Genomic DNA, 15,299 nt, shown 5'->3' with positions numbered 1-15,299 from the left:
ATACTGTCTCTGCACTGTGTGTATTTGTTTACGTTGTCAGTTCATCAGCGTATTTTCCAGCGACGTTTCACAAAAACAGTATTTCTGTGCCCGGATCACAGCTGGTGAGGAACGTGGGTCATGTTTATGTTTTTGACTCTAGCACCCTCACCACTTGGGAAGGCTCTCCTCAGGATGACAGTAAAGATTTGAAATCCTGTCAGATTGTCAAGTGTTTTTTTTTTTTTTTTTTTTCTTTTCACAACTCGTACCTCCGTCCTGCGGAGTTTCAGACCTCCGATTGCTCCACCAGCGAGACCCAGCCAGGAAGCATTTAACCTGACAGACACTCCCCGCATCACAGTGCTGATTTTTTCTGCAGTCAATTTTGTGCCTTTCTCGAACTCATATTGAGCAATAATGCATTCACATATATACTTGTCGGGGTGGTTATTGCGAGGAGGGAAAAACCAATCTGGCGCGGTCTCGTGATTAAAGCTGAGTCGGTTACAGAGCTGCACGGACCGGGCTCCCCCCACGCCGGTCCGTTTCAGACGCCCGTGGAGCCAGGCATACGCAGCCGCGGGCAGGACTCTAATGAATGCCTCCGTTGGAAATGAGATCGGTTTTGTTTGCTTAATTTTAAATAGAAATAGGCTGGGCTTCGGGAGCTTTCCCGTGCTTCTGCACGGTTCAGATGGCATTTGCGAGAGCCGCGCTTCATGCTAATGTAGCCCGTGTGCCTGTCTTCCCGGCGCTCATGTGCCCGTGTTGTGCGTTTTGCTTCGAAACTGACAGTTTTGCATGATGAAAATGGATGGGGCTGCTGCAGCATCACGTGGATGTCGGTCACAGACATACACACTGTTCTGTTTAAAATGTGCCCGGCTTTAAACAAATCCCAAGACGGAAAGAAAACTTGACGAGAAAACCCAGAAGACCCAGCAGAAAACCCCTTTGTTGCAGTATGACCATTAAGTCCAGGGAAAGTATTTTGCTGGATGTATCAGAAATTCATTAATGTGTGTGCAAGGTCTTAGGGATGGTGCTTGGTAGAGGCGCGAGCAATTAAATATTTTCCTCAAGTGTTCATCTTCAAATACTTTCTGACTTATTAATTGACTTAATTTTAGCCTTATGTTGCTGTTGAACACTGGTCTGTGGGTGCACATTTTGCTGCAAAAGACTGTGATTGGGGGCTTTGATTGCAACAGCAGTGTAAGAACATGCATCTTAAGAATGTATCCTGTTAACATCTGTAATAACACAGATGAACGTACAGGGTTTCCTTGCCTCTTAAGTACAATAATTCCCCTTTCGGTTGCGGTTCATAGACTACGTGAATGATTGTATAAGGACAGAGGAAAGCTAGAAATGGCACAGTAAGCTCACTTAATCATCTCACAAGGCGAGTGTCTTTGCCTGTCAGGACTGCGTTGCTGTGTATTAGTCACACATTTGGAAAACAGTGGGCTGTTTTCATTCGGGCGCTGCCGTTTGCGCTGCCCTGCGTTGGATTTCTGCCAAGATCGGGAACAGTGTCCCAGCACAGCGCAGTGGGAAAGGCACTTCCAAGGCTTCACCTTTCAGTCCCTGTCTCCTCACCTTCTGTGTGAAATTCTAAAAAGCGAAGACGCTGGCTCTGAGCTGGTCTTTGAGAGCGCCGGTTGGCAGTAGTAGCTTTTTGTAGTCAGGTCTCACTGAGCCTCTGTTAGCCCTCTGCTTTATATGGCTCTTCGATTTTCCTTTATTCTCTCTCTCTCTCTCCCCTCCTGTCGAATCATCATGATGGTGAGACATTCCTTCTGCTCCCTGCTCTGAGAGGAGGCATCTCTGACAGGGGTGGCATGTGTGACGAGACCGGTGTCACCGGTCCCCTCCGTCGGGCCCGGCTTTCGTGTCCGACACAGCAGGCTCCGCGTGGCGGCCCTTGAACGCACCTGGAGTCGTGCCGTGATCGATTGGGCCAGAAACGCACATCGCTCGCCCTCTGCTCGTCCTCCACTTTAGAACGTCGGGTGCCGAGGAAGGTCATACCCCGGGAAACCATGCACAGCAGCCAGGCGGGCCCACAGGAGGGGCTGCAGACGGGTCTGCTGTGAGACCTTCTATCTCTTACCTATGAACCTCTGAATGCTGTCTGCTACTACAATGCTTCAGGTGATGGGGCAGCAGTGTAGCATAGTGGTAAGGAGCAGGGCTTGTAACCAAAAGGTTGCCAGTTCAGGTCCCTGCTGGGACACTGCTGTAAATATCCAGCTGTGTAAATGGATAACGTGTAATGTGCATAAATTAGAAGTTGCTCCGGATAAGAGCATCTGCTAAATGGCATTAATGTAACAATAATGGCTGAGAAGGAGTAAATGACATCATCTGACTAGAGCCAAGCGCTGACATTGAAAGAAGTGTGTGTTTAAGCGCTCGCGCGCACAACCGGACCAGAAGGACGAGCCTCTCCCGTTCGAACCATCAGTCAGGTGAGAGACAGCCCGAGCAGGGCGTTTAGATACGCAGCACATCCTTCCCGCTCGATCAGCCGCGGAGCAGCGCTTCCCGTTCCGTTTGGCAGGACGCAGCAGCGCGCGCATTAAGAGGCGGGGGTGGTGGGGGGGGCGAATGCTAATGCGTCTCCGCTCCTCGCGGAGACGCCGGGGCGGGCGAATGTAATGCAAGCCGACGCGCGCTCCGGTCTCCGACAGTAGGCAGAATTGAAAGAACAGAGAGCGCCTCTCGTGCCCTCACGAGACAGGCATATCGGCGCTGTCCTCCCCTGTCGAGGATCCAGTTTACCCTGTACATCCAGAACTGACAGTCGAGGGCCGGGATCCTCATCGCTAATTACCACACCACTCCCAGCAGGGCTCTATAAATAGACTGCAGGAACCCTGACACTTCATTCTGCAAAGTCAAAGAGATCCTGAAGCATTGATCTAACTCTCCCCTGTTAGCGGCAAGGGTGAGGGCGTGTTTGCAGGCGTTCTTGTGTTCAGTTAGTTTTAAAATTAGACTTTATTTTCTAACTCTAAATATAGTTGTAATTCAGCAAGACCCCTGTCTTAATTTTCATCTTCAGAGGTCGACCTGACATTATAGCACACTCATTATTATTACTATAACACACACACACACACACACTATATATGTTATGCAAACCTCTCTGGGACAACTCCCTCCACAGTGAAAATGTAATGCCGTGAGTGTCCGTACATTGACCTGCCACTTCATGTATGATGCATAGGAGAGGAAGCAGAGGGACCGAGTCGCAACAGAGCGCAAAGCTGCAGGGCTAAGTGATGGGAGTGACTCGCGGAGCAGAGCGTGGTATATCATCATGCTCCAATTCAGAGAGATTGCTACAGAAACGAATGGCACAGATTCACAGCGCCTTTTCCAAATGGCGCGTTATGCGTTTGCTGCATTTCCCATACACGGACATGCACGCACACATAAACACATACACGCACCCCCGAGGCAGTTTGGCCCCTCCCTCCCCAGCGAAAGCGGCACGTTTGATTTGTCGTGTTGCTGTGTGATTTGTTGTGTCAAATTCTTGGATGACCAGCTGTGTGTGGGTGTGTGTGTGTGTGTGTGTGTGTGTGCTTGCATGCATGCATGCTGGGTTTCGCTCCAACATCAGCTCTTAATTACTTAATTAATCATTTATTTTGTTTGCTTTTTTCCCGTATATGTGATGCACAACAGTTTAATAGACATAGCCTGCAGTCTCTACTCAGATATTTTACTGTGGTGCATTGTGGGAAATGCTGTGTGGAAAAAAAATGCTAGTGTAGTGTGGAGGTTAAGGAACTGGGCTTGTAACCTAAACTTTGAGCAAAGTACTTAATGTAAATTACTTCGGTAAACTTTGGAGTTGTTTATGTTGCCCAGGAAAAGGGTGTCTTTTAAGCAAATAAAATAGTTTAGTGCAACATGATTTTGTGCCAATAGCTAATTAATAGCAAATGAACTAATTGAACCATTAGCCAGGGTTAATTGGAACAGTAAGTGGCATGCACATTGTCCCTCCATGAACTAAGGTCCAAAGAACTCTTTAAAGGAGTTCAGGCAAATCAGTACCGATCCCGTTTACTAAATCCACTGCAGCATGTTTTCACCGGTTCTCGCGTGTTTGACCGTGCTTTTCTCTCTAAGGAAGGCTGGACTGAGATCAGTGGATTTCACGTGTGGTGTCTGGTCTGTGTGTGAATCATTCTCCTGCTGTTCCCTCTTGTGGCCTCAGCCTGTCAGGGTTCAGTCGCACTGCAGAGCCACAGTGATGCTCTGGCTGAGATGGCGTGTGGCTTTGGGCTTCCTGGCTCCATGGTCTGCCCTGCTGTTGTGGTTCTATTTTGGAAAATTAGAAACAGGCCGTTTTGTCTTCATGAGACACCAAATGCGGCATCTGAAAAAGATCAGAAAGACCATTTAGCCCAGCAGTTCCTCTCCATCAGCTGGGTGCTGAGTGAGCCGTAATAGATCATGTTTTAGTGGGAAATTGGTTAAAAATTCCCCCTCCAAAATGAGAGAGTGAGATACAGAGGCTGCTTTAGAAAAGAATGTTTTTATTCTCACATAATAAGCATATCCAGGCATCTGTCCCATGTGTCTCCTTCATGTGGCCGCTTTGTTTTGAGAAATGACACAGGCAACAACAAATATTCACTTGAGAGGCAGCCCTTGGGCCTGGATCCACTGGGGGTGTTAACCAAAGGAGATGTGTCCAATATACCTGTCAAAAGCAGAGCAGGATTGGCTATTCCGTGAACGTGATGGACAGATCAGTAGGGATGGGACGAATACACAGGGCTGTGTGGTTTAAACCTCTATTTATAATGGCTTCCTTTTCTCATCTGTCCATCGGTCCGGCACACTTGATATAGTTTGCCCCTCAAAACCTAAAGGCGCTTGCATGGAGCACAGAGGCATCCTTCCAGCTGCCTTAGTTGAGGGGTCCCCGTTGACAGTTACCTCTGACCTCACCAGCATGGCCTACGACGTGTAGTTTGGGACTCCGTTCCTGCCCCACGTGCCACCGCACAGGAAGTAACCCAGCATTTGTGTCTCGTTTTTCAGGGGCGGAGGGGAAGAAGCAACAGACGAAGAAGGAGAAGATGAAGGAGCGGAGAGAGAGGTGGCTGAACAGTGAGTATGAGGCACAGGGACATGGGTTTACATGGTATGCTATCGTGCTGCACTGCTGTGACATCTGCACCTTCCCTGTGCTACATGTCACCCTCCCAGCATGTTATTGCAAAATATAAGTATGTATTTTTTTCTTTGCCATGTGACTGATAATATTACAGACGTCCACAGTTCCAGCCTTTATGTAGGGGTGGGCACAAATGCACCTAGGATTTGAATGAGCACTGATTAATGTCCTGCTTTGGAATTCTATGGTATATGGGCTTCACTGTGGAAGGAGAGGGAAAAGAAAACCTCGGGGATGACATGAGGAAACTGTTAGCTACAGAGAGCTAATAGTGCAGTGCTTATTTACCTCAGCATTACATTTTACTTAATTCTGCTGAAAGGACAACACTGGTTAGGAGCCCTTGACACATCACAGATTGTCGTTACTTACAGAATCTAGAAACAGACTGCTGTTAGGTATGCAGGCCCGTTGAAGGCCTGTCTGTGGTGTGTAGATGTGTTGCAGAGGAAAGTTGGCTCCTGCCGACCTCCACGGCCTCAGCTGCGGGGCCAGGGCCGCCCCCTCACGTGGACCAGCACACTGCCCATCTGCGTAATCACGCCAGTGACGAATTCCGCAGACAGGATCGATAGCTCTCTAAGGCAGCCGGTTTGCGTCATGAACATAATTAGCAGATCAGAAAGTGCCATTGATCCCCTCCAAAACCCAAGGAAGGCTGCGGCTGCACTGGTCTGTGGGACCGAGTAAAGGGAAACAAAGTCACTGTGTTCATGGCGTCGGCCGTTTCCCGGACTGACGTGCTCATTTTTGAGGCGCAGTGCTGGGAGGAACTTTGGGGGGGGGGGGGGGGGGGTGAAGATGATTTATTCTCCTGTTGAAACTCATTTTCAGTGTTTATTTTATGCGATTAAATGCAATTAGGTCTCACCAAAGCGCACAAATGGGAATGATTATTGCAGACGGGGAGCGGGTTTTGACACCTGCTGTTCCTCTTTGCCTCAGTTCTAAACAGCTCTGCGTGTCCTTCCTCTCTTCTGGTTTTCTGCAGTTTTCCGTTTAATCAGTTTTGTCTGTCTCTCCCAACATTCTGTGGAGGCCTCCACAGAGAATGTCACTATGGGGGGTTTTTGGGTGTCCTAACATACAGAATGTCACGTTCTGTATCAGAATACTCCTTCCTCTTTTCAGCAGAGGCCCTGACGGTGTCACTTCACAGAGCTGCACCCTTCCCAGCATGCTCTTTGATCATTAAATTTACAGTTCTTTCATCCACCTGGCCCAGAAAACCGGAATTCTCATAAGCAAACATTTATAGGTTTACAGCTTAATAACTTGGCTAATATTATTCTAATTATACTACAGAATGTTTTTTTTTGATTTTCGTAATCACATGAAGTGATGCAATTTGTTTTTTCCGTTCTGTTCTCTTGCAAAATTAACTTCCTCACTGTACTCTCTTAGACAATTCAAAAAAACGCCCTGTAAACATTCTGACCAATTCATTATGAATAATACCTGTTAAAAATAATCAGGGACAATATGTCCATCCATCTGAGCAGAGAAATAGTTGTACTCATGACAGCTGATGGGGTTATTTAGCTAATGCAGCTACAAGCTGCTTCTGAAGACATGCCACAGAGAAATTCTTGCATTATTTTGTGCAGACCCAACCTGACAGCATGCTCACGAGCTGGGGGAATGAATCAGCCATCTCTTCTCTCAACTTCTGGAATGATGCATCAAATCACATCATATGCTCTGCTCCACTGATCAGCATTTGTTATATATTTGTGATATCAGAGACTAGTACGCTTGAATGAACAAAGTATAACTCAACTCACTCTAATATATTATTCTGTTTGGGTAAAGAAAAATGAAAGCCATTTTTTTTAGTTTCTTTCTCCTTTGATATAAGGTTTGTTACTACTAGATTTATAGTAGTAATTTACAGTTTCTCAGTAGTGCCTAATGGGACGAGATGTTTTTTTGAGCCTGGGGTGGTGTATTGAAATTCCCCAGTTCAAAGTTCACCTTGCTGATCTGGTTCTATAGACGCCATTGTTCTGTGTCATATCTTTTCATCAGCGGCTACATAACTAGCTTTGCAGCAGTGTCTGACTCATGGAGTTTTAATCCTTAATTAAAGGGCTCAGATTAATGATGGCCGCTCCGTCAGCAGGGCGCATCTCAAACGTGCAGCACCGCGGCGCGTGTTTTGAAGGTCACGGAGCTCAGCGAAGAAACGCAGGGGCTGCTGTGTGCGCTGCCTTATGTCTCCGAGTCGGCGGGGGTTCCCAGACTCACCGCACCAGCTAAGGCGCCGCCAAATTTCCTGCCGTCAGACAGGTTTCCTGGAGACACGGTGAAAAGGCAGGGCTCTGTCTGTGTGCTGAGGCCGCAGATGGCCTAGGGCCTCCTCCAGCCATCCCCCAAACGGAGGCCGGTAAAAACCACCTTTACTTTTCTTTTGCTTCTTTTCCCTCTCACCCCCACCCCTTCATTGTCTATCACCGCCTCGCCGTAGCACAGACCTGAAGGAACCTGAAGAGGAAACCGGTTGTTTGATGGGGTCTTTATGGGGCTGTAGGAAAGTACACAGCAGTCTCCCCCAGCCCTGTTTCCCCTTTGTGCTCATGTCCCTACCACTCGTGTGATTTCATCGATGGGATGGAAACCACCATGCTGCACAGGTTGTGTTGTGGCAAAAGCGATACATGATTTGTACTATTTGGTATTGAGTATTGAACTGATAACGAGTATTGTTAAGTCTAAGTTTTTTTCTTTTTTTTTCCTACCGAATTCCCCCACCCCCGAACAGCATCCATATCTGTATGGAGTGCATGCATATGTGTGTGGGTGAAGCTGATTGGCACTTAACCTGTGCAGCAAATGAGAGGTTTAAGAATAGACTGAAATAGAGACAGACAGGCTAATATACTGCCCTGAACTCACTGTCATAGAGTCAACTGGAGAAATTTATTCTGAAGCTGTAAAGAAACACTTCCAAAGATATATGGCCGGGGTCCAGATATTTTGCATGCCTTTATGCTTTTTTTTTTACAGAAAAATAAAATCTTTAAACTTCTAGGGCTTGGAAAGCCATTCTCTGGAAACGGGCAGGTAATGTGAAAGATATGGATTTTAGATGGTCATCAGAAAATTGTGAAATATGCTCCTGTCTTGCACCGGCACTCATGACTCACAGTGCATCTCTCCTCATTAGAAAGTTCTCCCTCTTTCTTCTTGTGCTGCATCTTTTGACCTTTTTATATCGGTCGTCCCGGTTGTACCTCGCCTGCCTCCACAGCTTGTCCTATGACATCACCGCGCTCCCTCCTCCTCGTTAGACGTTGCCCTGTGACACCGTTGACGTCTGGCACAAAGGAAGCCCTCCGTATCCTAGCGAACTGTGCTTCTGCAGGGCTCTGGGGGGTCAGTAGTTGTTTACATTCGTTCCCTTTGCCCTGCTAACTGTCTCACATGCCATTCCACCGCTCATAGAACCTAGAGGCTGTGAGTCTGGAAGAATGTAAACTTCTCACCCTGGCAGAGGACATCAGGGTCGCGCCCTCAGAAATGAGATGCATTTTTTTACACACCTGGCAGCTGGCTCTGCCTGGCCTGCAGGGGGCGCTGTGTTGCGCTCATGAGGAATATTAGACTGTGCATACATAAAACATCAGAAGAAGTGAAACCTGTGTTTGGAAAGTGGCTGCAGAGTCCATGGCTAAAATGACACTGAGCCAGACATGACAGATGTACAGAAAAGCAACCCTTTCAATAACGCCTCCGGTTGGCAGCGCCTTCAGATTTCTGCACTCACCTGAACATCCATCTGCCTCCTCCAGCAGTGATGCTGCTGCCTGCTTCCTGTGCTGCCCACTGCTTGCGGGTGGCAGATGGGATCCCCACATCACAGAAGCCTAGCCAGGCTCCTCGTCTAATGGTTTTGAGTTTTGGCAAATGGCCACAAGAGGAGAATAGAATGTGAGGGATTGGGTCACCCCCTCACACCTGGCTTGTTATGTGAAAGAGGTGAAGTATTAGAAGTTGGGAGATGGCTCACTGGGAGCCCACAACTCCACAGGGCTGCATGGAGTTAACTGCGTACAGCTAAGAGTCTGAGTGCTGCTGAAGCAGTGGACCCACCTCAGTCCTGCTCTGCTGGGAGCCTCACGCCACACAGCAAATGGCACAAATAGGAAGAAGCCAAGTGGCAGTAATGAGAAGAACATGGTTCGAGCTGTGCCTCTCTTGCCCAGCGAGTGAGGGCGCCTTAACCTGCCCTGCCGGGGCTGTCCTGTCTTGTGTTTCAGAGATCAGCGTCATTAAGCAGGCGAAGGAGCAGCAGGTGGCACAGGCCCGAAGGAGAGCCACTCCCGTGGTGGGGGATATGCAGCCCCTGGCCGACGCACTGCCAGAGCTGTCCCAGTTGGTCACCACCAGCAGGACGTCCACACACAGGAAGGCCAGAGTGTGAGTGTATGGAGGAGGGTCTGTTTCCATGTTACATCCTCAGGCAGGATTGTGCACGTGTGTGTGTGTGTGTGTGTGTACACACATGCTCGTGTCTGTGTGTGTGTGTGTGTGTGTGTGTGTGTGTGTGTGTGTGTGTGTGTGTGTGTGCAGGAATTTTGTTCTCTCTCTCTCTCAGGGCAGCACTATAAGGCGCTTCATGCCTTATTTCAGGGTGCCTTGGTCATTCTCAGCATTTTTGTCAGAGGAATGCATGACCTCATGTCTGTGGCCCCCGCTCCCCCTGGAGGGGCGCCAGTCCTGTCAGGACATACTATAGGGGTGCGCTGAGGTGGGCCTTTCTGAACTTGAACGCCATAGGAAAAAGATTTAGACAGAACAGACAATGGAGCGAAAATGTAAGAATAGAAAATCTGAGCTTTAAACTTTATTTATTCAAGCCCAGATCTACAGTGGCATCTTACCCTGGCTCTACCTCACCATGAAGGGGGTGTTCTCCTGCCCCTCCCCCCTGAGTTCCAGGGGAAATTAGTTTCCACGGGACCTCTCTTCAGTAGATATTCTTTGGACCTATTTTTATGTCATCATCCAGGCCTACTCATTAATCACCTACATATGCCATGAAAACCTGCTCTCTTGTGGTGTGGTCCATGGAGCAGTGTTTCACACAGTGCATTCCTGAAGAGGACATGGTTATGGAGTTTCTCTGGGTGGTTATCTCTGGTCTCAGTCCATATTTGTGTGAATGGCCTTTATGATCCTTGTGCTGGCATGGCACCTGTTCAAATTAGCGCTGAAACTAACCGCAGAGGTGCGGGGTTGTGTCTTAAATAAACCACGTCCTGTGTAACCTAAGATCTGGTTGATAAGGTTGTTTTTGATACATTTCCGCCATTAATCCCTTTGCCCTGGATCGGATGCCATCCTTGACTACCTGCAGGTATTCTGTCCTGCCAAATACACCGTCCCGCTGCCGCAGGCAGTAGGCAGCTCCTGTGGCCCTTTGTTTAATGTCTCTAGACCTGTTTTGTTCCCAAAATGACATGCACACAGGCAGAGTAAGTATGCCAGCGCATCTGGAATCTATTCTGCTGTTAGAAATGTTCTTTTCTTTAGAGGTCCTGAAATAAAAGGAAATGGGCTGTTAATTTATATATGCATATGCAAATGGAGGGGAGCAGCATCTGGAGTGAATTATTTTTTTTCTCCCCCAGAAAAAAGCGCTCACTCTTCCCAAATTGGGAAAGCGTTGTCAGTTTGATCTATAGTCCTTTTGTAGCTGACCTGAGTGTAATATATTGGGCTCTGCCCGCATCATTAAGATGAACTCCACTGCACACGACTCCAGGTAGGGGGGAGCAGGCGATAATGTCGAGAAGCACAAATGCCGTAGAAATCGGAACGCTGCATCCCGAAATCACACAGAGCTGTCAAATTCACGCGTCAGACCCAATGCCACCTTGTTTCCGGAAACACTCTCTACCGCTTAACTCGGGCTGATCCTTTTTGTTGTGTTTCTTTGTTTGTTTATTTAAAAAACACTCCTCAGCCTGCGTCGTCCTTAGCCGGCAGTGGGAGCGCTCAGCAGATAATGAGCACTCCGGACGCCTCTCTGATTGCGTAGTTATAAGCCATACATTCGCCTCGCACTTGTTAGTCACGCTGCAAACGAGCGTCCGCAGGACCCCCCTGAACGCAGAGGCCAGTTTTAATGATGTGGGTTAAGACACGAATCTCATCAAAAATAGATGCCCCTCTGTGGCGCCAGGGCTGTGCCACGCGGGGCTTTAAAGCTGAGTTTGTCCTCGGCTAAGGCATTTTTCCCCTGTTTTCTGATCGACGTGAACAGAGCTAAGCAGGAAAATGATGGCGGGCTTTGTCCTTGGGGAATATTCCCCGTGTGCAGCTGGGAGGCCTGCAGACAGCACACACACACACACACGTTACGTGGTTTAATGAGCTGGTTCAACAGCAGTGCTGTAGCTCTGAAGGTGCCTGTGTCCCTTCTTTCCTTTGATCCCTCACTGTTCTCCACACTATACGGTGCCTTTGCTTTCCTGTCTCCACAGTACTGAGATCACTTAGGGCTCAGAGTGGCCTGCAGCGCCCACATATCTCGTTGGTTCTGCAGAGAGGCCCTGTTTGTTGGTGGCTTTCTATGCCGGCACTCTGCTCAGTGGCTGGTGCAGGGAATAGGAGAAGTGCTGTGGATGTAGGACTCCGCATGCCTGGATGTTCTGGGTTCTCCACGTACTCACTGATCTCGCCCCTCTGATTTACTGATGCCCCTCTGTACAGCCTGTACTCTGAATTAAGCTGAGTACAGGAAGAATCATCTCTGGGATTTCCAGAGCTACTTCCCTGTACTGTCTCAAGAAAGAAAGAGAAGGTTGGTGGTTGATTGTCTCTGTCTGTAATGTAGAGTTCTTGCTGGGGGAATTCACCGCTGATCAAGTTAGTGTTTTAAAAAGCAAATGAAGCAATTGTGCTGAGTTGGATGACTTCAATATCTATTCTCTCTCTCTCTCCCCTTCTCTCTCACCATCTCTTCCTACTTTCCATCCCTCTTTCCCATCTTCCTCCGTCTTTCTCTGTCTCTCCAACCCCCCCCAGCCCTGTGAAGAAGAAGCCAGAACCCACAGACTTCAGTTTGATGAAACCGGCCCAGAAGCGGAAGCTACTGTAAGTGATTAATGCGCATCCTTCTGCCATGGCAGCACCCAGAGCCAGCCGGGCCTTGCTTCACTCGTATGTTCACTCTTATATGTTAGGACATCCTGGAGGATGAGACAGTCCCAGCCCCCAGTCCCTGTCCCTGTCCCTGTCCTGGCAGGAGACCATTGGCCAGTTCTGTTTAACACTCCCTTCTCAGCAGACCTGGATGTATTTCCGTCATGTGAAGCTTCTCTTCTACCCAGACTCCTCCAGGACTCTGTCTGCAATGCCATACCCAGGGACAGTTAGATGTTAATGTGTGTCCCCTCAGTATTGTATTTAGAGCAGTGCACTGCAGGTAGACTGTCCTCCATCCTCACTTTCCTCTGTGCAACAAGAACGTGCATGATTTTTGGAAGTCATTGTGACTACGCCAGTTTCTCTGGTACCTCATTTTTGTGTCTTTTCCTTTTTCCCCTCTTTTCCCCTTTCGTGAAACCCTATTTTTGGAATCGGCAATTATGTACTAAACTCGTCTCCCTGCGGCAACCTTTGCACTCATGCAGGAGAGCTGTGGTAAAACTAATCCAACCCTTATGCAGAAACACTCTCACACAGCCAATTCGTTGCAGTACTAGCTGCACAGCACACTGCAGTGTGTTCATTGAAAGGTAGGTGCCACCTTGCTGGTGTCGCCCAGGTGAGCGGGTGCCTGACAATCACAGGGTGCCTGAAAGCCGTGAGACGTGAAAGCCCAACCAGCCCACCTCTGTCCCCAAGTGGAGCAAAGCCAATTTGTTCTGCTAATGCGGGCTTCCAGCCTTTGTCAGCTGGGATCAAACCTGGGCCGTGGAGCGCCTTAACCAGCTGCTCAAGCGCTGGTACCCCTCTTTAGTACCACAAGTTTCTTTTGATTGCTTTATTGATTAAACAAAACAGAAAATAATTTCTTGACATACCACGAAATATATGGTATATATTGTACATATGTGGTACATATATGTATGATGTACATGCATATATTATAGAATTCTATGTATGTACTTTGTCTGACATTGATTCATGCAGAGTTCCCCTTGGTGCATGTGTGCAGTGGAGGTGTGTCTTCTTGAATACTCTTCCACCTTCAAGGTCACATCCTCTGAGACCATGCGTATTTTTTTTTCCCTCAGGGACACTGAAATCTCCAGGTTTAGCGAGGCTGTGAAAAACCCCGCCTTCAAATCCAACTCCCTCGCTGCCATTGGAGAGCACCTGCGAAAGAGACTGAAACAGGAAGAGGAGCAGGGCCCCAGTTAACCCCCGAGCTGCCGGAGCAGGAGTGGAGTGGGACTCGAAGCTCTGTTCACCCGAAGAGAAAAAAAAGCCATACATAACTAAGACCCGCATGAGTAACACCTGGCTCCCTGAAGCCCCCTTTGAAGCTGGAGCTTTGAGAGAGCAACACTTGTAGATTTTAAAAAAAGTATGGACAGATGGAGGAGGGGAGGTAGTGCTGTGTTGCTCTATAGCCCCTTACTCTTAGGCCCTGACACTAGTCAGCAGGGAATCTTGGCCATTGCTTGATTAACATCAGAGATTCTCTCCATGGTCTTCCACTCTGTTTTTAACACTGTTTTCTCAAGGACTTTGGCATCAGGAGTCTCAATGGTAACGGCTCCGTGTTGAACACTGTCTTTGATAATGGAGCGAAGGAACATAAGTTAGATCATCTGTTGTGCTGTGTTTCTTTGCCCATATTAAACTAAGCGCTGAAACCCTCTGCCTCGCACAGTGCTTCATCCCGCCGTCTGTTGTCCTCCGACGCCTTGTTCTGGTGCATTTGATGTTTTCTTTGTGATACGTTAGCGCTCCTCCAGTGCATTTTGAATGATTAATGAAAGCATTTTAAAGTAGCGCTGAGGAGAGCGGGATCTGGCTGAGGAACGGGGCGAGGTTTGCGTGGATTTGATTTTCCCCCACCCCCCAGCTGGGCCCCGCCCACCGTGCCAGTTCCACTCATCCTAACCTCTGAGCAAACACGCCCCACGGGCCCTAGACGTCCAGGGTCGCCATGGAAACATAACAGTCAACAGTGGCAGAGAGAGAGGGGGAGGGAACGGCAGGAAAATGGCCCCAGCCTTTAGATGGCCCGGGCGGCTAATTAACTGGGATGTGGTGGTAATGACACGTCCGCTTGCGAGGGTGACCTCAGGGAGGGAGAGGGGATTGGATGGCGGGGGCAGGGAGGGTGGGGAGGGGTGGCTGACAGTAAGGCGATGACCAGTAACGGGCCTGGCAAATTCAGTTTGGGAGGATCCGAACAACGGAGGTCTCCATGCCTTCTTAGGGCCATCAGTCCTCGCTAATGATGCATCATGGGAGTAAGGCTCTGTGTCTGATGGATATTCAGAGCGCTCTCTGCTTTACGCGAGTGACCACTGCTCTGCTAATGAGGCTACCTCCTATACTGTCATCCCTGAATGGAGATGAACTCAATGCGTGGAAAGACTGGTGTGGATTTATGTGAAATAGAGCATGTTTTCACGAACAATGTCATCTTCACTGTTCGCTGAGAGGTTATTGCATTAAAGGGGATTATGGATAAGCTTGCGGTGGAAATATTACATGCTATTGCCTTTTCATAAAGAGCTTATGGTTTAATCAGGCAGATGCAGGTCTGGAGACTACTGCCCCGGTCTGGAGCAGAGAACGACAGAGCGCCTAGCACCAGTACAAAAATCAGAGTGTAAAATGTGGGTTGTACTAAAAGTCTATAGAGTGGAGAGACGGTGTACTGGAATTTCACAGTAAATTTAAAAGTATGGTTTTAAACACGTTTTTTTCATGTCTGAGTAAGCCTCGTGTTAAGGTATGTCAAGATTAGCATATAAAAAGCAAAGGTGTGAATCTTTTACTGTTACGGTTAGGTTTTATTGAAGATTATCGAATCCAAGGATAGACTCAACAAAGACGTAACGGCTTGTGTCAGTGCCTGCTGGCTTGTGTATGTGAGTGAGAGAAAGGCGTGTGCGTGAGTGTATGTGTGTGTTTGTAT

At 48.3% G+C, this 15,299-nt stretch overlaps 1 protein-coding gene across 1 annotated transcript in view; it reads left to right on the top strand.

The window, feature by feature from the left end:
* fam207a (family with sequence similarity 207 member A) overlaps positions 1-14,027 on the top strand; it is a 35,666-nt gene extending 21,639 nt beyond the window's left edge. The window contains exons 3-6 of the mRNA XM_036545325.1: positions 5,053-5,121; positions 9,448-9,607; positions 12,221-12,289; positions 13,435-14,027. Of these exons, the coding sequence (XP_036401218.1) occupies positions 5,053-5,121; positions 9,448-9,607; positions 12,221-12,289; positions 13,435-13,561 (425 nt within the window). The 3' untranslated portion in view covers positions 13,562-14,027. The remainder of the gene's footprint in view (positions 1-5,052; positions 5,122-9,447; positions 9,608-12,220; positions 12,290-13,434) is intronic.
* Positions 14,028-15,299: the final 1,272 nt, after the last annotated feature.

Source organism: Megalops cyprinoides, chromosome 14, assembly GCF_013368585.1.
Source record: "Megalops cyprinoides isolate fMegCyp1 chromosome 14, fMegCyp1.pri, whole genome shotgun sequence".
Classification (NCBI taxonomy): Eukaryota; Metazoa; Chordata; class Actinopteri; order Elopiformes; family Megalopidae; genus Megalops; species Megalops cyprinoides.
The sequence above is the reverse complement of the archived record's forward strand: the minus strand, read 5'-3'. Positions and strand labels throughout refer to the sequence as shown.